Source organism: Penicillium canescens, assembly GCF_028828765.1.
Source record: "Penicillium canescens strain IBT 15451 chromosome Unknown utg000004l_segment0_segment0, whole genome shotgun sequence".
In the NCBI taxonomy this organism is placed as follows: domain Eukaryota; kingdom Fungi; phylum Ascomycota; class Eurotiomycetes; order Eurotiales; family Aspergillaceae; genus Penicillium; species Penicillium canescens.
In genome coordinates, this window is record NW_026703966.1 from 862,480 (window position 1) to 887,713 (window position 25,234).

At 50.0% G+C, this 25,234-nt stretch overlaps 14 protein-coding genes across 14 annotated transcripts; 8 read left to right on the top strand and 6 right to left on the bottom strand.

Annotated features, from left to right (window-relative positions):
* The first annotated feature begins 71 nt into the window (after nt 1–71).
* On the top strand, nt 72–2,880 carry atm1 (ATP-binding cassette Fe/S cluster precursor transporter ATM1). Its single transcript, XM_058514420.1, has 7 exons — nt 72–588; nt 640–699; nt 755–869; nt 921–1,189; nt 1,236–2,282; nt 2,333–2,549; nt 2,604–2,880. Exons 1-7 carry the CDS (start codon nt 229–231, stop codon nt 2,675–2,677), a joined length of 2,142 nt encoding a protein of 713 aa, XP_058371598.1. The 5' UTR covers nt 72–228; the 3' UTR covers nt 2,678–2,880.
* Nucleotides 2,881–4,085: 1,205 nt separating this feature from the next.
* Nucleotides 4,086–4,475, top strand: N7446_005673 (uncharacterized protein; the record flags this gene model as incomplete). Its single annotated transcript, XM_058514421.1, has 2 exons — nt 4,086–4,113; nt 4,276–4,475. 2 exons carry the CDS (start codon nt 4,086–4,088, stop codon nt 4,473–4,475), a joined length of 228 nt encoding a protein of 75 aa, XP_058371599.1.
* A 660-nt stretch (nt 4,476–5,135) lies between these two features.
* On the bottom strand, nt 5,136–8,362 carry N7446_005674 (VAC14 family protein; the record flags this gene model as incomplete). Its single annotated transcript, XM_058514422.1, has 9 exons — nt 5,136–5,577; nt 5,644–5,803; nt 5,852–5,931; nt 5,982–6,100; nt 6,152–6,256; nt 6,303–7,784; nt 7,836–8,006; nt 8,061–8,223; nt 8,295–8,362. 9 exons carry the CDS (start codon nt 8,360–8,362, stop codon nt 5,136–5,138), a joined length of 2,790 nt encoding a protein of 929 aa, XP_058371600.1.
* Nucleotides 8,363–8,989: 627 nt separating this feature from the next.
* Nucleotides 8,990–11,665, bottom strand: N7446_005675 (DNA-dependent ATPase RAD54; the record flags this gene model as incomplete). The annotated part of the gene is made up of 3 exons (XM_058514423.1): nt 8,990–11,405; nt 11,459–11,464; nt 11,568–11,665. 3 exons carry the CDS (start codon nt 11,663–11,665, stop codon nt 8,990–8,992), a joined length of 2,520 nt encoding a protein of 839 aa, XP_058371601.1.
* Nucleotides 11,666–11,700: 35 nt separating this feature from the next.
* Nucleotides 11,701–12,815, top strand: N7446_005676 (uncharacterized protein; the record flags this gene model as incomplete). Its single annotated transcript, XM_058514424.1, has 4 exons — nt 11,701–11,863; nt 11,932–12,271; nt 12,361–12,688; nt 12,741–12,815. The coding sequence occupies 4 exons, from the start codon at nt 11,701–11,703 to the stop codon at nt 12,813–12,815; spliced, it is 906 nt and encodes a 301-aa protein (XP_058371602.1).
* Nucleotides 12,816–13,187: 372 nt separating this feature from the next.
* N7446_005677 (putative C2H2 finger domain protein) lies at nt 13,188–13,676 on the bottom strand (the record flags this gene model as incomplete). The annotated part of the gene is made up of 3 exons (XM_058514425.1): nt 13,188–13,305; nt 13,376–13,555; nt 13,636–13,676. The coding sequence occupies 3 exons, from the start codon at nt 13,674–13,676 to the stop codon at nt 13,188–13,190; spliced, it is 339 nt and encodes a 112-aa protein (XP_058371603.1).
* An 817-nt stretch (nt 13,677–14,493) lies between these two features.
* Nucleotides 14,494–15,541, top strand: N7446_005678 (uncharacterized protein; the record flags this gene model as incomplete). Its single annotated transcript, XM_058514426.1, has 4 exons — nt 14,494–14,637; nt 14,750–14,767; nt 14,859–14,936; nt 14,987–15,541. The coding sequence occupies exons 1-4, from the start codon at nt 14,602–14,604 to the stop codon at nt 15,539–15,541; spliced, it is 687 nt and encodes a 228-aa protein (XP_058371604.1). The 5' UTR covers nt 14,494–14,601.
* Nucleotides 15,542–15,579: 38 nt separating this feature from the next.
* Nucleotides 15,580–17,208, top strand: N7446_005679 (uncharacterized protein; the record flags this gene model as incomplete). The annotated part of the gene is made up of 1 exon (XM_058514427.1): nt 15,580–17,208. One exon carries the CDS (start codon nt 15,580–15,582, stop codon nt 17,206–17,208), a length of 1,629 nt encoding a protein of 542 aa, XP_058371605.1.
* A 664-nt stretch (nt 17,209–17,872) lies between these two features.
* On the top strand, nt 17,873–18,952 carry N7446_005680 (uncharacterized protein; the record flags this gene model as incomplete). The annotated part of the gene is made up of 4 exons (XM_058514428.1): nt 17,873–17,956; nt 18,019–18,031; nt 18,086–18,445; nt 18,513–18,952. The coding sequence occupies 4 exons, from the start codon at nt 17,873–17,875 to the stop codon at nt 18,950–18,952; spliced, it is 897 nt and encodes a 298-aa protein (XP_058371606.1).
* A 668-nt stretch (nt 18,953–19,620) lies between these two features.
* On the top strand, nt 19,621–21,337 carry N7446_005681 (glycosyltransferase family 20 protein; the record flags this gene model as incomplete). Its single annotated transcript, XM_058514429.1, has 5 exons — nt 19,621–19,927; nt 19,989–20,361; nt 20,411–20,781; nt 20,834–21,173; nt 21,223–21,337. The coding sequence occupies 5 exons, from the start codon at nt 19,621–19,623 to the stop codon at nt 21,335–21,337; spliced, it is 1,506 nt and encodes a 501-aa protein (XP_058371607.1).
* A 715-nt stretch (nt 21,338–22,052) lies between these two features.
* Nucleotides 22,053–22,877, top strand: N7446_005682 (uS17 family ribosomal protein; the record flags this gene model as incomplete). Its single annotated transcript, XM_058514430.1, has 1 exon — nt 22,053–22,877. One exon carries the CDS (start codon nt 22,053–22,055, stop codon nt 22,875–22,877), a length of 825 nt encoding a protein of 274 aa, XP_058371608.1.
* A 1,226-nt stretch (nt 22,878–24,103) lies between these two features.
* N7446_005683 (phosphotransferase enzyme family protein) lies at nt 24,104–24,286 on the bottom strand (the record flags this gene model as incomplete). Its single annotated transcript, XM_058514431.1, has 1 exon — nt 24,104–24,286. One exon carries the CDS (start codon nt 24,284–24,286, stop codon nt 24,104–24,106), a length of 183 nt encoding a protein of 60 aa, XP_058371609.1.
* A 39-nt stretch (nt 24,287–24,325) lies between these two features.
* On the bottom strand, nt 24,326–24,764 carry N7446_005684 (uncharacterized protein; the record flags this gene model as incomplete). Its single annotated transcript, XM_058514432.1, has 3 exons — nt 24,326–24,531; nt 24,596–24,635; nt 24,747–24,764. The coding sequence occupies 3 exons, from the start codon at nt 24,762–24,764 to the stop codon at nt 24,326–24,328; spliced, it is 264 nt and encodes an 87-aa protein (XP_058371610.1).
* Nucleotides 24,765–24,900: 136 nt separating this feature from the next.
* Nucleotides 24,901–25,176, bottom strand: N7446_005685 (uncharacterized protein; the record flags this gene model as incomplete). The annotated part of the gene is made up of 1 exon (XM_058514433.1): nt 24,901–25,176. The coding sequence occupies one exon, from the start codon at nt 25,174–25,176 to the stop codon at nt 24,901–24,903; it is 276 nt and encodes a 91-aa protein (XP_058371611.1).
* Between the last annotated feature and the right edge of the window lie 58 nt (nt 25,177–25,234).

Below are 25,234 nucleotides of genomic sequence, written 5' to 3' on the forward strand. Positions count from 1 at the left end.
ATAAAGTGGGATAGTTCTCTATTTCTGCATCTCTACTCTCTACAGAGTACTCTGCTACTATTCCGGCATTGGGGACCCCGATAGTTTTTCTCCGAACCCGGCGGCTTTTCCTCCCCGCGAGCTATCGGGACAGCTGCCGACAACGTCACTTGTGCTCATTATGCACCCCTGAGCTCTCCAGTGACTCAAACAATTCCCGGAGACTGATTCATATTTTACCAAGCAGCCATGCTGCTCAGAGCCGCGCGATCGCCGTGCTGGCGCACGGCGCAATTCGCATATCCGAGCTTCACCGGCCGGTCACGGTGCACGCGACTTAACGGAACGCAACTGCGTGTATTCACATCAGGCCGTATCCCATTGCGGAACAAATCTACAGAGAATAAAGATCAGACATCTACGAAAGCCGGTGCTTCTACCCCAGCCCCGTCGCAATTGGCCAGCGCCAACATCGTCCAAACGCCGAAAGATGGCGATGCGAAGACACCAAAAAAGGACTTGCTGAGTGAGCCTATGGCTGCAACGAAGGAACAACGGAAGGCGGATTGGGCCATTATGAGGGAAATGGCCAAGTATCTGTGGCCGAAGGTACTACCCGAGTGCTATTATATACAATGATCGGGTATTGATTAGCTGCAGGATGATTGGGGTACGAAGCTCCGTGTTGGTTCGGCATTATCATTGCTTGTTGGTGCAAAGGTCGGTTCATTTCTAGAAATGGAAGTGTTTGGCGAGACTGATATATTCTATGCAGATTCTCAATGTGGAGGTCCCCTTCTACTTCAAAAGCATTGTCGACTCGATGAATGTAGACTTTGCTTCTATCGGTGGGACTGCCTACACTGTGGCTGGGTCGATGATTATTGCCTGTAAGAGAGGAACTATCCGAAAATGAGACTACTGGCTAATTTACATCTTAGATGGTGTGACTCGAATTGGAGCTACATTGTTCCAAGAACTCCGCAATGCGGTCTTTGCTAGTGTTGCACAGAAAGCAATCCGGAAGGTGGCTTCGAATGTCTTTGAACACCTCTTGCGACTGGATCTCAACTTCCATCTTTCCCGGCAGACCGGCGGTCTAACCCGTGCGATAGATCGTGGTACTAAAGGCATCAGCTTCCTTTTGACCTCCATGGTCTTCCATGTGGTACCAACTGCGCTTGAAATTTCGCTTGTCTGCGGTATTCTGGTATGCTTTGATGCCGACATTTAAGTGAATTCAACTAACCTCCTAGACCTATCAATATGGCCTCCAATTTGCTGCTATCACCACCACAACCATGATCGCATACACAGCATTCACCATCACTACCACTGCGTGGCGAACCAAGTTTCGCCGACAGGCTAACGCAGCTGATAACCGCGGCGCAACTGTTGCCGTAGACTCACTCATCAACTATGAGGCAGTCAAGTACTTCAATAACGAGAAATTTGAAGTTGCACGATACGGAAAGGCCTTGAAGAGTTACGAAGATGCATCCATCAAGGTCACCACCTCCTTGGCATTCCTCAACTCCGGTCAGAACATGATCTTCTCCTCTGCGCTGGCCGCAATGATGTACCTGGCCTGCGATGGAGTTGCAACCGGGGCCTTGACCGTCGGTGACCTGGTCATGGTGAACCAGCTAGTCTTCCAGCTTTCCGTTCCCCTCAATTTCTTGGGTTCTGTCTACCGCGAGTTGCGCCAGTCCCTGTTGGACATGGAGACTCTCTTCAATTTGCAGAAGGTCAATGTCACAATCACCGAACGACCCAACGCCAAACCCCTGCAGCTCACCCAGGGCGGCGAGATTCGCTTCGAGAACGTTACTTTTGGCTACCACCCAGACCGCCCAATCCTGAAGAATGCCACCTTCAGTATTCCCGCTGGACAGAAGTTTGCCATTGTCGGCCCTAGCGGCTGCGGCAAGTCTACAATTCTGCGTCTTCTGTTCCGCTTCTACGACGTCCAATCCGGCCGTATCCTCATTGACGGCCAAGACGTCCGGGATGTGAGCCTTGACAGTCTCCGCAAAGCCATTGGGGTGGTGCCGCAGGATACACCCCTATTCAACGACACAATCGCGCACAACATCCGTTACGGACGGATCGATGCATCCGACGAAGAAGTGCGCCGCGCCGCCGAGCGGGCCCACATCCACAAGCTGATCGAAGGTCTACCAGAGGGCTACCAGACCGCAGTAGGTGAGCGCGGCATGATGATCTCCGGTGGCGAGAAGCAGCGACTGGCAATCTCTCGGTTGATTCTGAAGGATCCGCAACTCCTTTTCTTTGACGAGGCAGTAAGTACTTATTTTTACACCAGGTGACCAGTCAACTCATCTATATCTAGACATCCGCCCTCGACACCTACACGGAGCAGGCCCTCCTCCAGAATATCAACAGCATTCTTAAGGACAAGAGCCGTACTAGTGTTTTCGTAGCTCATCGTCTGCGCACCATCTGTGATAGTGACCAGATCCTGGTGTTGAAGGATGGCCAGGTGGCAGAGATGGGTTCGCACCGTGAATTACTCGATCGTGATGGAATCTATGCGGAACTATGGAATGGTGAGTACTTACAGTGTTGCGTGTTTGGATTATTGATTGCTAACTCTATCATAGCCCAGGAACTCTCTATGGCCCAGGATTTGGAGCTGGAGCGGAACCAGGGTGAGGATATTGATACTAAGGCATAAATGATGTATGATTGTAGAGATTGGAATACATCAGGGTTGGAGATAACTTACACTGTCAACTTAGCGTTATGTTAAGCTCAATCGTTACCTACCTAAAGCCGTTCTAGTGTATTTTGAAGATGGAATTTGTCCACTCACTGTCTCTTAAGACAGCAACTGCGGGCTACCACAATTATATGGATCCTTACACGCTATCAGGGAAATCGGTGACACTTTCCTTATTGACCGGCTATCAATGCATGAACATCTTATAAAAAGGATAAGAATAGTCTGAAGTGACCCTGGTTGAACCTCAGCCCATAAAAAGGGTTTATATCTACTGTACTTTGAAGATCCATCGGCTGAATCCTGCATATCTTGAGCCCGATCTAAGGGAGTCACCCTCCCGCAAATGATGGTACTAGGATAAATGATCCCTTTGATAGAGCCAGGCCTTTCGTGATAGGACAGGGTCATCTAAGAAAGAGGGCTGCACGTGACAGCACTGGCGTGTTGTTCTTTTATTGACATAGCTGATGCTCACGTGAGTAGGTCAGTGTGCTTATCTATATTGCTCCCTTTTGAACAAAAAGCGGCAAGATCCAAGGGAAGTATATAAGGGTTGAAGTTACATTATCAACTTAGCGTGAAGTGTGTTTCCCGAGACGAACAAAGCTCAATAGTTACCCGCCTAAACCTGTTTTAGTGTATGCGCGATTAATCTAGTGCTATCCGTGCGCGGGCTAGAATTCGAGCACTGAGCTATACTCCGTATAGTAGATGTGATACATAGGATATGGATAGCCTAGAAGAAAGAAAGAACAATTCTAGAATGGAGCTCCCTAACGGAGAACTACCTTCTTTTCGCATACTGTAGTTAACAAGTGACAAGTTTCTATAAATCTGAAACGACGACGCGGTGTCATCGGCCCTGACTAGTGAACTCCACAATCCACGTTCTCTCCCCACCCCTTTCTCTTCTTCTGTTCTTTGCTTCTATCTTTGCTTTATCTTTGCTTCTATCCTCTGTTGCTATTCGCTCTTTACCGGGGACAAATACCCCCTTTCTCTCATTCAAATCCGACACATTCCTTCCGGAAACATTCCATGCGACCCGCGTATTCTCCTGAGATCCCAGCGCCTACTGAAACAAGGTAAGGGAGACACAAACACCCAGATCCAGATCAGATCAGCCCAGATCAGATCCAGACAATCTAGGCCAATGGCTCTATTTATGCATGTACCAGAATTGACAAATGCCCACACAGCAACGTCAACATCCGGCACCAACCGCTCACGTTCCCAATTGCTGCATAAGAGAACGATTATCAACGAGTTTCCGTTTCCGCAACCACGTTCTGAGCATTCAAAAACCAATACAATATTCTCCTCTAATCTGATCCTATTCGACTGCACACTTTATTTCACAATGGGTCTCATGGACAAGCTACAAGCCAGTACGTCTCTACCCCCCGCCAGTCCAGTCCCTCTCCCTCCAAACTCCCCTCCCCACAACCCTAAAACACAACAAACCCTCGAACTCGGTCAATGCACACACATCAGAACCAGGCAGACTCAATCCACACCCTGCCACCGAAGTATAGCTAACAAACCCACAGAACTCGAGCTCTACCGCCTCGAACAACGCTACGCCCGCCGCAAGCACCGCAGCACCTTTTCCACGGGCGCGCAATACGTCGACGGCGAATATGTCTACTCAACCGGTGCGAACTCGCCTACCAGTACCGTCTCCAAACACTCTACCGGTAGCTGGCGGCCCACGGGGTGGGGGAGTAGCAGTAGCCAAGCTTCACGGTGAAGCATGAGCCGAGCTCTATATTTACTCTTCTATCTCTGTGGTCTTGCCTGAGCCATTTACGCGGGGTTATTAGCGCCGTTTTTGTTTCGGTTTTAGCATTTTTCTTTCCTTCCTTTCTCTTTTTTTTTTTTTTTTTTTTTTTTTTTGTTACTTTCACTCTTCGCGTGATGCTTCCGCGGAGTCTCGACGAATTTTGGGTTCTTGTATAGTCTCCATGTCTTTTGCTTCTTTCTTTCCCACTTTTGTTGGGATTGTTTATGGTCTGTCTCATGTGCTCCATGTGCCGGGAAACCGAATTGAAAAAAGTATACTCTTTACTCAAAAGTCATTTGGGTTAGATGTGCCAATTCTGTGATGTGCTTTACTTCTCTTTCTCACTGCATTTTTACTTTGATTTTCTTCGTTTAGTCTTCATTTTGGAACTGAATGTTCGAAATATTTATGATTTGGCTCTTTATCTATTACCTTCTGTATTTCGAGTATCGACATAAACATGGCTACATCCTAAATCTATATTGAAGCATTGCCATAAGGAGTGATTCCATTGCTAATGGTAAATGAAGAAAGGCTATTGTTCAAAGAAACCTCGCATGCTGGGTATCTCCAGTTAACTAAGTACAAGGAACAATGAAGCTATGCATGGAAGGACCAGCAAACCCCCTATTTCTTCTTCCGCCCTCCGATACCCAATCGTCCCAAGTTAGGAAGACTAGACTTATGCTTATGGGATGGGCCCGGAATAACAGACTTCGTCACACCACTATCCAACCCACGACTGGCAGCATTGCCAATTCCAGGACCAACAGCTCCAGCATTACCAGTAGGATTCATAGCCGGAGCACCGCGCGGAGCATCAGGGAGACCGGATCGATCCTTGGACCGGTCAGCAGCGGCGGCAGAGAGTGCAGCGGTGAGGGTAGGGTTGAGCAGGGTATCCGAGGAGTCCAGGGAATGGCGCTGGGAAGCCTGTGAGCGGCGAGCGCGTTCCTGGACGGATTTGAACTTGTCGAGGAGGTCAACCCAGCGGATGGTGTTTTCGTCGCGGGTTTTGAGGCGTGTGCCGGAGGACCGGTCGAATGAGGATGGGGCGGTTTGAGCGGTGCTGGGTTGGGCCTCAGTCAGTCTCATGGGGGACACAGGTGAGCGGGGAATCTCGCGGGGTCCATACCTGCGGGGGCCACTGTGGAGGAAGCCAATGTTGCTGACACTGTTCAGGCGGTTTTTGAGGGCTGCAAAGGCGGAGCTCTGGGGGAGGAGCATGAGGACGCCGTAGAGACATTTGTAAAGATAGGGATATTTTTCGGGTTCCAGAAGTTGGAGGCGGAGGTCTGTACAGCTGTTAGTTTTTGGATTATTGAAAAATAGAAGAGACATACAGGTGAATACTGGAGACTCAAGGAGTTGCACCAGCTTATCGATTTGAATCAACATGTTGACTGTCATCTCGAGTTCTGCACTGTGCTAGTGTTAGCAGGAGACCATAATCTAAAGAACTGGTGCACTGACAAGATCTGTAGTAGGTTGTATGCCTGCTCATAGGCTTGAGCAAGAAGACAGAGAGAAAAGGTGGACACAGCGTTGTGGCACCATGACCTAAACAGAGCAACAAAAAACATTTGCCCATCCTGAACAACTTGTGAGCCTCGGTACAAAGTATAAATGTCGGGGAGTACTACTTTTGAATCGAGATTTCTCAAGCGCTTTCTTAACTCGGAGAGCTCTGGCGCAGTGATGAGATTGTTGTTCAAATTCTGCACCATGATACTGGCAAATTCGAGATCCTGCACCTGTTAGCATAGAACGTTGTAGAAAAATCAGTTCACATACTTCCTCCTTCTCAAGACAGTCTGCCAGAGTCCGGTAAATACGCTCCGGGCTCAAGTTCAAACATAGCTGTCTTATAATCAAATTTCCGCGCACTTCAAGCAAATGCCTGTCAGTAGAAAACAGCTGCAGTAGATTCACCATGAAAGAAGTGAAGTAGCTATCCTCGCTGTTTCTGGAAATCTGCGAAAGAAGCTGCAAATCTTTGGTTACAACAGCCTCTGCAGGGTCTGATAGCGTTTTCAGCAATGCCGGGAAGGTGCCATCATTGAACGCGACGACCTTTCGTGGTGCTTTGCGGTGCAGCATGATAAGCCACGAAAGAGCTGCCACTCGCGTAGCTTCGTTCTCGTTGAGGAATTGTAATGTGAGGGAGTTAACAGCAGCAGCGTAATCAAGGTCGGCAGTAGGGAGGGGCGTGGAGACAACGCTGCTTCGTGGTGTGGCTGCAACGGATGCTTCCTGCGCTGACTGCTTTCTGATGTCGATGCTCGCCGTCTCCGAGGGTCTGACTCCGGGCGTAGATGACCTTCGCTCTATGGTCTCTTTGCTGGCAGTGGTAGATGGAATCTTCGATGAGGCTTGAGTTTCCTCAGTTGTATCATCAGATAGAGAATAGATATACTCGAGGAGTGACTTGTTGACTTGGTTTGCTGCTTGTCGTACTCCATCTGAGCCACTAGACATCGCTGGAAGCACCTGGGTCAAAAGACGCGGAACAAAAGGCAAAATATCCTCCGGGCTGATTTCAAAGAAAGCATCAATCCAACGAAGGGCCGTCAGTTGCATTTCTTCCTCATAGGTGGTGTTTACAAAGCCGACAAGGATGCCAAGGATCTTGGGATGATCGATTTGTACATCCTGTCCGGGGATCCAGTCCCCGTCGGCTTGAATGATCTCCCCATCGAAGATTGACTCTGAGTCCGAGTCCTCAACGGCGATGTCACCCTTGGAATCACTTGCTCCATCGGCGTTGACATTCTGCTCGGTCGAGACGCTCATGGCGTCACTTGCAGCGGAGTGTCTGTTGCTTTTCTGACCCTTCCGACTTTCCTCAATTCCCCTCTTCAGTCGTGTGATCCTCTTTATCTCCGCCAGGAACCGATCGAGAAGGTTTTGGGTCGCAACATTAACGTCTTTGTTAGGCCCGCCAAGGAACTTTATCAATCCCTCCAGAAAATCCGGTAAATAGCTGACAAGCTCTAGATCAGGGATTGTATCTAGAAGAGTAAGCCACGAGACTAAGAAGTTGCGGGTGAACGGCTGGATCACATGGATGCGATCCTGGAGCAAGGGGATAAATCTCGCAAGAGAGAACGCAGTAGGAAGGTCGGGGTCATCCAAAGCGTCCGGATCCGTCCGATCCTTCTCAGATAGCTGTAGAATGGACACATAGGAAGCCGCCGATTCAGCCACGATATCCTTCACCAGCCGATCCAAAAGCTCCGCGCCATTCTTGACTGAAAGTTCCGAGTCCGATGCAAGCTATGCCGCCTATTAGCTATGCAAAACCCCACCTCAAATATCGACACTCACCTTAGCTAAAGCATCAAAGATCTCATTGAAGAAAAGCAGAATTTCTCCCTTGGCGACCTTAGCAATATTGTACATGCTCTCGCAAGCATAGTACCGCACTCGCGCATCCTGGTCCGAAAAGCACGCCAGCACAGGCGGAACAATTTCACCCAAGTACGGAGCAACCCCTTCCTATACCCGGTGTCAGTACCATCTCCCCGCAGTGCATGGTCATATCGAACTCACCGATCCCAGAGCGATCGAGGCAGCCGCCAAACCGATCAACCCTCCATTCCGAGCGTGGGGCTGGTGCACAGCATAAGCATAGTCGTGACAGAGCTGTTCAACGATCTTCTGGATTTTCTCCTGCTCTCCTTGGAAAACGGCATCGCGGACGACTTTCTCTAGCCTGTCAGAACATCATGGGTCAGTATACGCCTTAACTCATCGCTGTAGCTTGGGATCTCAGGTCTAACATACTCCAAAGCCCCCTGCTTCCTTTTGTCATAGAGCTTGTCGTTCAGCAACCGCTGGATTGTCTGATCCATCGCTCCGAATCGCGTGTGATGCGGGTTCTCCTCCAGCTAAGGCTAAGCAATGGTCATAGTGAAAGGGACGCGCTGAAATAGGGAACACTGTCACGAGGGAGGTTTCATACGCCACAAGTCAGATAAGGCCCAGATCGACTTTGGAGTGAGGTCAGTGTTGAAAACAGATGCGTTGTCAACGCGGAGAGTGTGATGTCAGCAGTGGGTCTGGACTTGAGCTGCATTGACCGCCTTTGTTTCTCAAACTTCAACTGACAGGCAGCTACAGTACCTACTGACACTTTCATTTCCAGACCAAGATTTATGCATGTCGCATTGGCAGATTACAGCTTTACGGATGATGCTTGGATCTTGTTCACTACGGTGTCGGCGAGCAAGTGCACAAGGCCTAGAATTTCAACCAACTCTATGGCCACGGATGCAAGCAAAAGAACAAGAAAGTCTACTTAACTTTTATTACTGACCTCTTACGATATTGAGAGATAGGAACAATGAAAGCTCATTTGATATGTAAAAAAATCCCGAATTCGTTTATGATCATGATCGCTCGCTTCCAATTGATACGCTCCAAAACATACAAAATGACCAAATGCCAATAATTGTAATAGAATCCCGAAACTGCCACTATCAATGACTGATGTACTGGAAAACAGCAGAGACATCCTGTTCTCCGGTCTCCTGTCTCAATAACAGATCCTGGATTTGACTGAGAGGCCCCTTCTCGCCAGTATTAATCAAATGGTTCCACGAGCTCGTGTCACCATACAGCATAGCCGGGGCCTTGATGTATTGTGTGCCGTCGGGTCGGCACCGTTTGCATTTGAAGGTATCGTGGGTGTCACTGCGCGTGTCGGGTTTGAACTGGAAGAGTTCACGGAGGGAATCCAAAGAGAAATGACGCTCGACATCTTCTGCAGAGTCGACGACACACGATGATAGTGACTGTTTGTGGGACTGGCGCTGGAAGATCTTTTCTTCGATCGAACCAGTTGCAATGAAACGGTAGACGAAACAGTCCTTCTTCTGACCGTCACGCCACACTCGTGCCAGCGCTTGCTGGTCAGCAGCTGGGTTCCAGTCGGGATCGAACAGTACCAGGCGGTTGGCACCAATCAAGTTCAAACCACATCCACCAGCCTTACTACTCAGAAGAAACACGAACTCTGGACCATCTGGATCGTTGAACTTGTCCACCAGCTTCGAGCGTTTCTTGATGTTCATTGTGCCGTCAAGTCGTAAGCAACCATATGCACGCGATCGACAAAGCTTTTCAAATAGATCCAGTGTCTGGGTGTAGTTGCTGATGAGAACGATCTTATCGTTTGTGTCTTGTCGAATCCGGGCTAGCATACGGTCAAGCACCATCATTTTTCCAGAATACCAACTCTTGACCTCTCGATCACGACCCCGAGAATCTGGAGGCGAATAGTCTTCGGGGAATGTATGCTCGCACCCCGGAAGATCGTTTCCAAGGTCAAGGAGATCAGGGTGATTGCAAAGCTTCTTCAAAATACCAATTGCTTTCAACGGCTGACTACCCTTACCACGGAGAAGGCTTCGAATCTCAGGGCTTTGGATGAAATGGTCGTATAGACCCCGCTGGAACTGTGACATATTGCAGAACACGACATGTTCATACTTGATTGGCAAGTATTTGGAGAGGAGCTCATTGGTTCGGCGAATGATGAATTTGTTGACAATACCGGAGAGCTCCTGCAGACGTTCATCACCCAGCTTCTTCTCTTCGTCGGTACCTGCGGCATCCCGACCTCGCAGAATCGGCAGCTCAAATCTCTTCCGGAACTCGGCCTGCGAACCGAGGAGATTCGGGTTGGCAAAATGAAGTAGAGCGAAGTACTCAGACAAGTCATTCTGAATGGGCGTTCCGGAAAGGATTACACGGCGAGTAACGTTCAGACTGTTCAAAGCAGTCCATGTCAAGCTTTCTTTGTTTTTAAGCCGATGTCCTTCGTCGCACAGGAGGAGTCCAATGGGTGCATCCTTCAACGCATCAACATACATCCGGAGCGTCTCATAAGATACAATGAGGCAAGGTCTGACAATGCCACGCCCTGATGCGATGGCCCATTGCTTGATCTGGGCAGTAAGCTCTGTCTTCGATGCCTTTCCATCCACTGCGAAGGGAGTCGTGGCGTCCTTTCCAAGCCATTTTGTCAACTCGTTGGCCCAATTGCCGACCAAACTTGACGGGCATGCAATCACACATTTCTGAATGGTTGTTTTTCCAGCTTCAGATGACTGTTTCAAAAGTGTCCACATCAATGCAATGCATTGAAGTGTTTTTCCAAGACCCATACCATCTGCCATAATGCATCCATTTGCATTCTTATCGACCAATCCAGTGGTACATCGATATAGAAACTTCACACCCTCCACTTGATGCGGCCGTAGCACTTTGCAAAGTCTCGGATCAATCACAACAGGGACCTTCGGTCGATCCACCACATCCTTCTTAAGCCCCAGAATATCTGCCAGACTCTTATGCACAATCGGCTCATCCAATTCTGGCTTCTCTTCGGTCGGCGCCTCCAAAGCCTTAGGCTCAGGCTCGGCAGGAACGTCATCTACCGTAGGGTCGTACAAGACGATCGCAAACTCTCCACTTGGATCATGTAGCGGCTTAACAACAAATGTCGCACCCTGTCTCATGCCCAATGTCGGAGCAGCCCGGCCAGCATTGTAGCCATCTCCAGCCTTATTGATGAACGGGATCTGAAATCGCGATCGAAACGCCATATCCTTGTCCCGCGGCTTAAACACCGGAAACTTATTGACCTCCCTCGTCGCCAATGCAAGCCGGTCTTCATTCGTGTATGGTTTCTCCGTTCCATCTTCCACGCTCCCATCAGCATTGGCATAATTAACCTTGCGCTTCTTCCTCGACGGTTTCTCAGATGCTCGTGTAGGCGTCGCCGAGCCGGGACATTTAAATGGTCTTGCGAGACGGTCGATCGAGTTTACGGATTTGGGTTGTAAGGGTGTTTTGAGCGTGCCTTCGCCACCAGCCGGTCGTGGTCGATACCTGGGATGTCAGTGTTAGCAAAGAAACACGTCGATAAATCCAAAATGCCTTACATTGATCTAAAGCCAAAAGGAAATATGAAAAAACAGCTATAAACAGCCCCAAAGTCGTTGGTGGTGGATGAGTCGGAAGTCGACGCGATCCTGCCTCGCGTCTGCCTACACCAAATAGACACGGCCCCACGTGATATGCCGAGGGGCTTCCCCCGCTACTAGAAAGCCGGGAGAGCTTCGGGCATAAATGGACTTGGATGTGAACATTCCATTCCTCTCACTCGGATCCAGATTGGAATCCCATGCCTTCCGACTTCTGGGCCGGCTACCTAAGCGGAGCACTGGGAATAATTATCGGAAACCCTCTTGATGTCATCAAAGTCCGGCTGCAGGCGGGAGATGTGCATGCAGCTGCATCACCAACACATCTAACCCGCCTGGAAAAAGCAACCTCACTAGTGCGAGGTCTGTGTTAACTTACACCACACGCCAAACCGCAGTATCAAACCTCAGTAATTAACATTCTACTCTAGGTGCCGCCGCTCCAATCTTGGGATATGGAGCTCTCAACGCCATCCTCTTCGTGGCATACAACCGATCACTTACAGCCCTAGACGATTCCATAACAGACCCTACCAATCCAGTCGATGTCTCACCGTACAAGGTCTGGCTTGCCGGAGCCGCAGGCGGACTGGCCAGCTGGACAATCTCATCACCAACTGAATTCATCAAGTGTCGAGCACAGCTGGATCCCCGAGCCGAAGTGTCATCGTGGGCGGTGGCTAAGGATATCATCCGCACGCGCGGCTGGAGCGGTCTTTACTTTGGTGGAGGTATTACTAGCGCCAGGGATGCAATTGGCTATGGATTCTAGTATGGAAACGCCCACGCCACCCCCGGATCTATACCCCGGCGGATAGATATATATTTTCCACAGAATATGTTTTACTGATCCGTGACAGTTTTTGGTCTTACGAACTTTGCAAACGATTTATGAATTCTGATGATGATGATGCATATCAATCCGCTATGAATATTTTGCTTTGTGGGGGTGTTGCTGGAGTCGTTACTTGGGGTTCGGTTTTCCCCTTGGATATGATTAAGACGAGGTTGCAGGCGCAGACCATTGGTGACCATGGCCGGGTCACCGAGACCCAGGCTTTGTTAGGACGTCGGACCTTGAGCTCTTTCCAGATTGCCAAGGAAACATATCGGGCCGAGGGTGTCAAGGCATTCTACCGTGGTCTTGGGGTTTGCAGTGTTCGAGCATTTATTGTGAATGCTGTACAGGTTTGTTCCCTCCCCTTGTGATTCGTGATATAGCAACTAATCTTGGATATAGTGGGCGGCATATGAATGGTTCATGAAAAGCTTCAACCAATTGGGCCCACAAGTGAAGTTGCAACCGGGGATATGAAGCTAGTGTACATGGATAGAACCCCCACACATAGAAGTGAAGACAATCTACAAACCGAACATACCGAAAGCCCATTCAGGTTAGATTCTATTCGGTATTGAGGGATTTCTATTGGAATTACTCGGAAGTATTTGCTAGGGGGTAAATTTCCAGCCGTTTTCGCCGACCGTCGGCGGTTTCAAGTCGCCCGCAAACCGGAAGAGCGGAAACCCGGCGAGTACCGGCAATATAAAAAAGTGCCGCACGTGACTCTAGGAAAATCAACGGTCTAGAGATGGAAACTTATGTTCGGTGCTGAAAAGAGAGTCGTGGTCGCGTAGCAGAGAACTGCTTCTTTTGTTGTTTTCCCAGTAGATCAAAGTCGAGCTTTGTTTAATCCTCCATCGCGTCGGGGTTCTCCTTGGATCGTTTGCCGTTGTCTGGGACACCGAGTCCAATGGCACGTTCGGCAAGTTCCTGGCTGTGAGGCTCTTCCTTGAGGATCTTGAGTCTGACAGATGCATGGCATGTTAGATATGCGATCTGAGACATGCGACGGACCACGACTTATGTACACTCACCTCTTCTTGTGGTTCTTGCCCTTGGTGTGTGCCTTGAGGTTGTAATCACTCTCAAACCACTTGGCGCACTCCAGGCAGTAGTGCTTGCCTAGACCAGGCAGATCCTCAGCGTCCTTGGTCTCCTTGAAGATCTCAAGGTGACGGGGCGAGTCGATATCCCGGAGGACCTGGTCGTAGTCTCTGGAGGGAAGTTAGCACACACACAACATCTCACTTGCATGGATATAGGGAACACAAGGGTTAGTTCCATATTGACATACCTTGTGCGACGCTTGGTCTTAATTCTTCTGAGAGCACCCATCGTAGCCGACAACCTCGGATGAGCCGGTCAAACAGTAGATGCAAGTGAAAAAAAAAGATACTACCGATTTCCGGAGTGAAAGAAGACAAAGCGGGTCTTTCGAGTTCAGTTGTGAGGGACGAAATTTCCGCTGACTGTGGGTCACGGGCCCCGATTGAAACGCCTGGGCTGTGGTTGGCTGGTTTCCAAAGGCGGCATCTTGGCGACGATGCGGGATTGCCGTCGGTACGCCTCGGCTCTGCGTCATCGGTTTACGCTGTATTATATGACGTCTGCATGCGGTATATTGCTCCGTATATCCTTGATCTTATATGTTCCCAGTGTATAGTATATTCTAATATAGAAATATAGCAGGGGATATTCAGGGTCCTGTTGAAACACCAATGGAGTACATTACACGTGTATCAGATCGAACCGCATGCCGGGATAACAGGCCGAGTTGACCTTCTTGCCTTTGGTCCGAACTGGGGGAAGGGGGGATGTAATTGGGAATGCCATGATTGGTGGCCGAATTATACCCGTCACATGTCTGGTATCGCCATTACAATATCTGAGAGTATTCACGAGTATTCACATGAGAATGTAGATAGAATTAGGACAGTCAGGCTAGAATGAAAGTAAAGTAGCCTGAAATAGGCACTATTCCATTGCTAAGACTCGATAATTGTCGGAAGCATTCATGTTGGACTATATGTTAATCGCTTTGCCGTCGCATGCGGGAGGCTTAGCTCCAATACCGTACTGTATCGCCGGGGTAACAAGCGGTTACGGCTCTTGTCTCGGGCCCCGTAGAATCTTTCTCCCACTCAAAAGCAAGCTTTTATCCAATTCTTCCTTCCTTTCTTTCCTCTCTCACTCTCCACTCTCACTTTGAAGGTGGTTACTAGCTCTTGGATGTACTATCCCGTCTTATAGAGCTTCCATCATGATCTCTACCCGCCTTGCGCGCGCTGGTGCGCTGGTACGTCTATATCCCATATCCTCGGCTCGTCGCGGCCGCCGAGGGTGGCATCCTGCCAACCTCGAAACAGTGCAATTTTGATGATTCTAAAGCTAATTCTCTACGTGAATAGGCCCCCAAGACCCGTCTTGTAAGCATCACCATCAAGCTCCAGCCACACGTGGCACGCACAGCTGTCGGCGTGGACCGTCATACCCTGCAGATACTAACGTTTGGGATAGCTTTTCGGGACCCGGGCCTACGCTACCATTGGCAATGACCCCCTCGACAAGAAGGTCGAGATGACCAACCACGAAACTGTGAGTGGCTAGCCGCAATTTCCATTACCCAGTCGACTAATCCAAGATAGGGCCACTACATCAACTACAAGAAGATGTCCGAGAACCTCGACATTGTCCGTTCTCGTCTTCAGCGCCCTCTCACCTACGCCGAGAAGGTCCTCTACTCTCACCTTGACGATCCTCATGGACAGGACATCCAGCGTGGTGCCTCCTACCTCAAGCTCCGCCCTGACCGCGTTGCTTGCCAGGACGCCACTGCCCAGATGGCTATCCTCCAGTTCATGTCCGCTGGCATGGATTCCGTCCAGACCCCCACCACTGTCCACTGTGACCACTTGATTGAGGCCCAGATTGGTGGTGACAAGGATCTTGCTCGTGCCAACGAGATCAACAAGGAGGTCTACGACTTCCTTGCCTCCGCTACCGCCAAGTACAACATCGGTTTCTGGAAGCCCGGTTCCGGTATCATTCACCAGATCGTTCTGGAGAACTACGCTTTCCCCGGTGGTCTGATCATCGGTACTGACTCTCACACTCCCAACGCTGGTGGTCTCGCCACGGCTGCCATCGGTGTCGGTGGTGCCGATGCCGTCGATGTCATGGCTGGTCTCCCTGGGAGTTGAAGGCTCCCAACGTCATTGGCGTCCGCCTCACTGGCCAGATGTCTGGCTGGACCACCCCCAAGGATATCATCCTGAAGGTTGCTGGTCTCCTCACCGTCAAGGGTGGTACCGGTGCCATCATTGAGTATCACGGTCCCGGTGTCGACTCCCTGTCTTGCACTGGTATGGGTACCATCTGTAACATGGGTGCCGAGATTGGTGCTACCACCTCCATTTTCCCCTTTAACGACCGCATGTACGACTACCTGAAGGCCACCAAGCGTCAGCACATTGGTGACTTCTCCCGCGAGTACGCCGCCCAGCTCCGCGAGGACGAAGGTGCTCAGTACGACCAGCTCGTCGAGATCAACCTGTCTGAGCTCGAGCCCCACGTCAACGGTCCCTTCACCCCCGATCTTGCCACCCCTCTCTCCAAGTTCAAGGAGGCTGTCAAGACCAACAAGTGGCCCGAGGAGCTCAAGGTCGGTCTGATCGGATCTTGCACCAACTCCTCTTACGAGGATATGTCCCGCGCTGCCTCCATCGCCCGTGATGCCCTCGACCACGGCCTCAAGTCCAAGTCTCTCTTCACCGTTACCCCCGGTTCCGAGCAGATTCGCGCTACCATCGAGCGTGATGGTCAGCTCCAGACCCTCGAGGAGTACGGCGGTGTCATCCTTGCCAACGCCTGTGGTCCTTGCATTGGTCAGTGGGACCGTAAGGACGTGAAGAAGGGTGAGGCCAACTCTATCATCTCCTCCTACAACCGTAACTTCACTGGCCGTAACGACGCCAACCCCGCCACCCACGCCTTCGTCGCCTCCCCTGACCTGGTCGTTGCCATGACCGTTGCTGGTACCCTCAACTTCAACCCCGTCACCGACTCCCTCAAGGACAAGGATGGCAACGACTTCATGCTCAAGGCTCCCACCGGTGACGGTCTTCCCAGCCGTGGCTACGATGCTGGCCGTGACACCTACCAAGCTCCCCCGCCTGACCGTGCCTCGATCAGCGTTGCCGTCTCCCCCAGCAGTGACCGTCTTCAGATCCTCGAGGGCTTCAGCGCTTGGGACGGCAAGGATGCCACTGACATCCCCATTCTCATCAAGTGCCAGGGCAAGACCACCACTGACCACATCTCCATGGCTGGCCCCTGGTTGAAGTACCGTGGCCACTTGGACAACATCTCCAACAACATGTTGATCGGTGCCATCAACGAGGAGAACGGAGAGGCCAACAAGGTCAAGAACGCCTTCACTGGTGAGTACGACGCTGTTCCCGCCACCGCCCGTGACTACAAGGCCCGCGGTGTCAAGTGGGTTGTCATTGGTGACTGGAATTACGGTGAGGGTTCTTCCCGTGAGCACGCTGCTCTTGAGCCCCGCCACCTCGGCGGTCTCGCTATCATCACCCGCTCCTTCGCTCGTATCCACGAGACCAACCTGAAGAAGCAGGGTATGCTTCCTCTGACCTTCACCGACCCCGCCGACTACGACAAGATCAAGCCCGAGGACAAGGTCGACCTCATGTGTACCCAGCTTGAGGTTGGCAAGCCCATGACTCTCCGTGTCCACCCCAAGTCCGGTGCCCCCGCCTTCGACGTCTCCCTCAGCCACACCTTCAACGAGTCCCAGATTGAGTGGTTCCACGACGGCTCTGCCCTCAACACCATGGCCCGCAAGGCTTAAATGGTTCCCTCTTTCATGACTCTCAACAATTAAAACCTTCAAGTACCTTGGTTATTACCCAGGTACCTGTGTAAACTACGTTTCTCTTGCGTGTTAAACAATTCAGATACATGCTTCTGAGAAACTCGGTGTGACGCGACGGCCCATTATAATGGATTGTCTGTGGTGCGCGTGTCCTTTTCGAGCAGGGTATGAGGAGTTGCGCCCTGGGTAAAATTATGAATGATCCTGTGTTTTCTGCGTTGATTCCCGATATTTGGGTGGGTTCAATGGATATACTCTGATTTCTGTTTTTGTATGTTAGGAATGGCATGCATACACAATTTCCTGTTCACTTCTTTTACTTCCATAACTGTAATTTTGTAAATTGTAAACTCAAGTCCATCTACATAACGACATCCGGCCAGTTTATGCACCTCGGACAAAGCTGAGATAAGCTACCGAGGCCCATCGCACCCCGCGTTGCAAGTCCTCTTCAATATAAAACCATAGACAGTCGGAGTCATCGGGAAGGAACTTGTCTTGATAAACGAGTTCATTGTCCCTGGCAGTTCTCTCAAATCATCTACAAAGTCTAAACATCTTTAATAATAACTGATCACCGATTGGCCTCTACCTTACCTTCCACTTGACCAGAGTATCTAGGCTCCCATTCATCTCAAACATGGCCACACAACTCGCCCAACTCCCCGAAGTGGAGCGCCTTAGCGCCTCAGTCGTTCGAATCCTAGGCGGAAACCCAGGAAAGGTGAGTACATGTTTCACGTACATCAAAGCATTAGACCAACAAGCTAACCCAACCCAATCCAGTTCACACTCCAAGGTGACAACATCAACCAACCCAACACCTCTCCAATCCAATCCTAATAGAATACAGGAACAAACACATACCTAATCGGCCGCGGCCATAAAAGAATCCTAATCGACACAGGCGAAGGCAAACCGACGTGGGCCTCAAACCTCCAAAAGCTCCTGACAGAAGAAAAAGCCACAGTCCACCAAGCCCTCCTAACACACTGGCATCACGACCATATCAACGGATTGCCCGATCTACTAAAGATTTGCCCCAATGCCCAGATCTTCAAGAATGATCCCGACGATGGCCAATCTGATATCACGGAAGGCCAGGTCTTCTCCGTTGAAGGTGCTACCTTGACGGCGTTACATACGCCTGGCCATACGGTTGACCATATGGTTTTCATGCTTGAAGAGGAGGGAGCTATGTTTACGGGTGATAGTGAGTATTTCATTCCCATTCCATTCCATCGCCCAGTAACCATAAACATACACTAACAGAAACCCAGACGTCCTCGGCCACGGCACAGCCGTCTTCCAGGATCTAAAAACCTACCTCCAAAGCCTGCACCGGATGCGCGACCGTGTCTCCACAGGCCGTGGTTATCCAGGACACGGTGCCGTACTGGAAAACACCAGTACACGCATCACGGAGTACATCAAGCACCGACAACAGCGGGAAGATGAGGTGCTGCGTGTACTGCGGTATGGCAAGCTTGACGTTACAGATGGGGAGAGCTCACCGGAGCGGAAGAAGACGTGGACGCCTATCGAGCTTGTTCGGTGTATTTATCGGGATGTTCCTGAGAGTTTGCATTTGCCTGCTTCTAATGGTGTTTTGCAGGTTCTTATGAAGTTGGAGGGGAGGGGAGGACGGTTCATGATGAGGGGTCTGGGGGGTGGAGATTGGGTGGGAGGTCTGCTTTGTGAATTTGAGGATTCATGGTGATAAGGTAGGTTGTTAGAGGTGTATACGTTGCAGTGTTTGGTTCCGAGTTTTTGGGTTTAAGCATCTGAATCATGACGTTTAGCCACTGTGTATATCGCTAGGAGTCGCGGATACCCTGGCTATTCTGGCAATTTGTAACTCTGAGTCTGTCGTCTCTTGAAGGTATCATGTGTAGCTATCCATCTTAGCTATAACTCGATCATTTTTATAGATCGCCATTGCCTTACGTAAGGCCAGCGACGTCAGCGCTCGGTCATTGGGGATGGGCGAATGTGCTGTGACTGGCTGGGCTGAGATGCCCTTAGCCCTGTCTGTCAGAAAGTAGACCTTCCAGGGCTAATGTCTCGTATAAATTCATCAATCCTCCTTTCCCTGCTTTCACTAATGTAATCGTTATTGAAGAACTCCACTGCATTTCCAAGTTTGTTCGGGGTGACCTCACTTGGCTCCCCGCCCTTGCTGACTTTCCGCCTTTCCCCTCCAAGACTTTTTTCTTGGTTAATGGCACTTGGTAGCTGCCTGTTCCTTCTCCAGATCGTCTTGCGTTGTTCCTGAAGGGTTTGATCTTCTCCTCGCATAGCTGGAACTACAGCTTGGCCTGACCTGGCACCCTGTTCACCGACCGACTCACCTCTCCGTATTCGCATTCCGATCCCCGAATTCCCGTCATGTCTTCCATTGAGGAAGAGCCGAAGCAGAATGAGGCACGTCTGCTTCTGGTTTCCAACCGCCTGCCGATCACCATCAAGCGATCCGAAGATGGAAAGTATGATTTCTCCATGTCCTCCGGAGGGCTGGTCAGCGGGCTGAGTGGTCTATCCAAATCCACCACTTTCCAGTGGTACGGCTGGCCCGGTCTGGAGGTCCCCGAGCCCGAGATCCCAGTGGTCAAACAGCGCCTGAAGGAAGAATACGGCGCTGTACCCGTCTTCATTGACGACGAACTGGCAGACCGCCACTACAATGGATTCTCAAGTGAGTAGCTGATCCCCGCAGAGCGAGTCGCATATGTACTGATATTCCGACTTTTGCATAGACTCCATTCTTTGGCCGCTATTCCATTACCACCCCGGTGAAATCACCTTCGACGAGTCTGCCTGGGAGGCCTACAAAGAAGCCAATCGTCTGTTCGCAAAGGCCATCTGCAAGGAAGTGGAGGATGGCGACTTGATCTGGGTTCACGACTACCACTTGATGCTACTTCCTGAGATGCTCCGCGAGGAGATCGGTGCCAGCAAAAAGAATGTCAAAATTGGCTTCTTCTTGCATACTCCGTTCCCTAGCAGTGAAATCTATCGAATTTTGCCCGTGCGCAATGAATTGCTTTTGGGAGTTCTGCATTGCGATCTCATCGGTTTCCACACTTACGATTACACCCGTCATTTCTTGAGCAGTTGCTCGCGCCTGCTGTAAGTTTAACTCTTTCGGGTATATGTGGGTTGTTGCTAACAGAACCAGCGGCCTTGCCACTACGCCAAATGGAATTGAATTCCAGGGCAAGATTATCACCTGCGGGGCATTCCCCATTGGCATTGACCCGGAGAAGTTCAAAGAAGGGTTAAAGAAGGAGAAGGTCCAGAAGCGCATTGCCACCCTTGAACAGAAGTTCCAGGGCGTCAAGTTGATGGTCGGTGTTGACCGTCTTGATTACATCAAGGGTGTGCCTCAGAAGCTCCATGCGCTCGAGGTATTCCTCAGCGACCACCCAGAATGGGTTGGAAAGGTTGTTCTGGTACAAGTTGCTGTTCCTAGTCGACAGGATGTCGAGGAGTACCAGAATCTGAGAGCTGTGGTAAATGAACTGGTTGGTCGGATCAATGGAAAGTTCGGTAAGTACTATCTCTCAATCTTGAGCTTGAGCAATGGCTAATTGAACCCAAGGCACGGTCGAATTCCAGCCTATCCATTTCTTGCACAAGTCCGTCAACTTCGACGAACTTATTGCGCTCTATGCTGTATCAGATGCCTGTATTGTTTCGTCCACTCGCGACGGTATGAACCTGGTGGCCTACGAGTACATCGCCACACAACAAAAGCGCCACGGAGTCTTGGTCCTTTCCGAGTTCGCCGGTGCAGCCCAAAGTCTGAACGGCAGCATCATTGTCAACCCCTGGAACACGGAAGAACTCGCAGGCGCCTACCAAGAAGCCGTGACCATGAGTGACGAGCAGCGAGCTCTCAATTTCGCCAAGTTGGACAGATACGTGTCCAAGTACACCAGGTACGTAGTAATCAGCCAGTCCCCGGTATTCTTGACTAACATCCGCCAGTGCCTTCTGGGGCCAATCCTTTGTCACCGAACTCACCCGCATTTCAGCCCACTCAGCCGACAAATTCCAATCCAAGAGACCGCTCGGCGAGGGCGTTACCAGGCAGGCCACGTGATAAGTTCATCTTTAACGTTTGCAAGACAACCTGTGCTGCCAGTATCGGTTCTCTGGCTGCGATCGGAACGGCCTCTCGAATGAAACTTAGATACGCTCACGAACATGGATGAGGCGAATGCTATTTTCTTGGAGTTTTTCTACTCTTTTATCTTTTCTTACGCGTTTTGTACGGGGTGCATGGGGTTTATTTGGCCCTGATCAAGGTCTCTAGGAATAATTGCCGATACAGTTCACGTTATTCGGTTTAGACTACAAACGCAAGTTCTCTATTCAATCTTTTTCTTTTGATTTGACTTGACTTTACTTGACTTGGGTTTGATGTAATGTATTACTCTTTGTATACTAGATCGGAAGGGGGTTCTATGGTTGCAGTGCAGTTCGCTGAGACTTCCAGCATCTGGACAGGTGGCAGCGACGTCATGTCGGTCTTTAATGCGATGCTTGCTTTTGTCCTGCTACTTGTCAGTTACTTCAATATCTTTCTCGAATATATATACGTGCTTTGTAAGACACGTTTGAGGCCATTTGACACGCCGAGGTACCTTGGACCGCATGGGAATAGCCCATGAAATTCAAATTTCTTCAATTTCGACCAAAAAAGAGTAATAGAATGGAAAGACAACCGAATAGAACAATTTACAATCTGTTTCGCTATGTTGAATCTCAGTACTTTAGTTTGGAGATATATACTACCAGGTGCAAACAGTGCAAACATGCTTCCCCGAGAAATTCTCGAAATCTCAACTGCAAACACCTCAAGCTCACAAACATTGGGAAAGCACCATCACCACCACAACCCATTCCGTGTGCTCCGCTCCCCCGACCCAACCTCTCTCAACAACCTAACCCGAATCCACCAAGAGAGCAGCCACCAGCCACCCAAGCCAACCACAATGGCACCAAACCATCTCCTCCGGGCCGCAATGCCACTCCGAGCATCAATGACACCACTGTCCCTGACACGCCCAACCCTCCTCCAAACCACCCAAATCACAACCCCACTCCGCCAAAAGACAACAAGCACAAAACCCACACCCACAACCGCAACCCCAAACACCCTAACCGTGCCGCCCCGCCTGCGCAACTACGCCTCAGTCCTGAAAACCGGCACAGTAGTCTCCGTCGGCCGGATGGACCGCACCGTCCGCGTCTGCCACAGACACAACACCTACGACCGCCACATCGGCAAGTACTACCCAAAGGAAACGCACTACCTAGTCTCGGACCCGCGCAACAGCCTCCGCGACGGCGACGTAATCGAGTTCTCATCCGGCGCGCCCAAGAGCAAACACGTGCACCACGTCGTCGAGCGTATCATCACGCCGTTCGGTGTTGGGATCTCCGAGCGGCCGGCTGTCTTGTCGCGTGCGGAACGGGATGCTGCACGTGAGGCGCGCTGGGCGGAGAAATATGTACGTCGTGAGGCGAGGATTCTTGGGCGCGAAGTTGATTTGCGTGCTGAGGCGATGGAGATGGCGGCTAAGAGGGGGAGGCTGTTGATGAGGCTGTCTGGGAGGGGTTGTCTACTGCTCAGTTGATTCGCGAGTATCATGGGGGCCAGGAGCGTGTTGGGAAGATTAAGAAGCTTATTAGGGAGAGGATGGAGATGGAGTAGGCTGGGTCCCTTTTGATCTGGTCGTCTTTTGAATTGGTGCTTGGTGCTCATTTGATTGAGCTTGTTCTATATTTGTACCCTGGGGTTATCCCTTTTGTGGTTATATTCCACTTGTTTCAACTGTGGTGTTGCATGTCGGATTCAATGTACTGTACTATACCGCCTCAATTTATTTCTTTGCATTGTCATAAGAGACACCAACGTAACAGAGACAAAGGATGATATTGATAGTACGCAAGAAGCGAAGCATGAAGCTACCTAAGCTATATTAGAGGATTATCGATAATGGGATTTCTCTCTTACCACCTTCATGCCTTGGTCGTTGCAAGACTCAAAACACGAGACAAACCAGGTCATTGTCTATGTCTCACACCTGTCCAATCATCTCAAAACCAAGCTGGTATGTCCAATGCGAGCCCTTTCATAGTCTGGTATGTCCCCGTTGCAAGATAATGGGCATTGTTGTTCGCTTCGACTTCTCCTCTTAGCTCTTTTTGATACTACCTCCCCGTCACATATACTTTGTGATATCTTGTTATAGACTCAATCAGGGATGTCAAGAGGACACCATTACAGCTAGAATATGAGGGCCTATGGAATTGACGCCAGAAACGGCTGCCTTTCTGTTAGGACCCTGCGAGGCCTAGGTAGTCGGAGACCTCTCCCTTAGGCTCTGCTAACGCCGACTCCTGCCCTAGATATAATAGAGGCTGAAGATACGTCTTTCGTTATTAACCGAGTAGTATACTTCCTACTCCAGGAATATGGCTCTCGCGTAGTTGCCTCGAGCTTTATTCCCCTACCAGTGTGTCTTCGGCCATCAGATGCGCGACAGCAACGTTTGACCCGGTGGCTGTCGCGGGATTCTTCCATTGCATATGCAAGGCAGTCCTTGACGGTCTGCTAGGTAGCAAGCCTGCTGATGTAGGGATTCTTGGAGACGTGTCTAATTATTTCGGCGTTGTAGAAAGTAGTCCGTTTTTATTTTTGATCTCAATTGTCTATTTTAAGTATTTTAGAACAGAGAGCAGAGCGATTTACCTCCTATAGCTGTTATAATACGTGGTTTTTCCTACCGTTTTGTAATTTCTACGAAGTATGTTTACTTCTCCTATAAGTGAGCAGCATTCACTCCCAGGTAAAGGTGGTTCACATCGAGCCCATTGCCATTGTGTACTCCGCGAAGACCTCAAATTCGCGCAAGCGTGGGCTTAGGAAGTTGTCGACCCAGTCTCGTCGCCATTTGTCCTCATACCAACAAGTGTAGAGTGACTTACAGTACTCCCAGTAGTCTGGATACCATCCCGCTTGTCCCCAGTCCACGATAGCCATGATTCGAGCTGGTTTGCTGGAAGGGATAATGATGTTCCCTCAGTGGAGGTCGCTATGGGTAAATTTAATGACTCCACCGTCCGGTAACAAAGACCTGTAGGGGTCGTTGTATTTCTTCGAAGTAGGAAGCCATGCTTGTGGTAAGTAGGAAAACCAGTCGTTGAAATCCTTGACGGTGAAGAAAGGCCCGGCTTTCGGGTATGATTGGAAAACATAATCCAGGAGTCGTTGGTGCCTTAGGGAACCTGGAATGATTCGATTAGATATAAATAATATCCTTCTCATTTTGACCGGGGCGTACCAATATACTGATCGGAAGGATCTTGTTTAAGTCGACGCAGACGGTTGACTATTTAACATAACTCATAGCAGAGCGAGCTTTATCAACAAGAGTTCAAAAGAACACCCAGTTTGACCAATAGATAATTGCCTGTCTAATTCATGTCTATAATATACTTACATTATCCCATGCCAACATTCCAGATGCGAATCAAATGTAAATTAGCAAGGCACTGACATGTGGTCCCAGTATCCCATATAGAAGTAAGTCCGGCCGACAACAATCTCCCGGGGAATATAAGAGGAAATGTAAAAGAGAAAAAACAATCCATCACCTAATTAAAATCAATAATATCCTTGAAGTTATCAAACAAATCAGATATACCATCATCATGCCATTCAGCAGTGAAACCCACGCCAGCTTCAAGCGTAGAGAAAGAAGACGCCTCCCTCTGTAGCGAGAGTGGTGATTCACCAGCCATGTATTTCAAAGGCTGAATCATAAAAGAAGAGATGGAGGAATTGCGCTTGGAACGGTCCTGGCTTTTGTCGTTCCGACGTTCGATTTGACTTGGCTTTCGTTTCAGGCTGCGGGCCCTATTTCTTTCCATTGTCGTTGACAGTGTGCTCTGCTTTGAAGGAACCCTGTGTGTTGGTACTGCTTGCTCT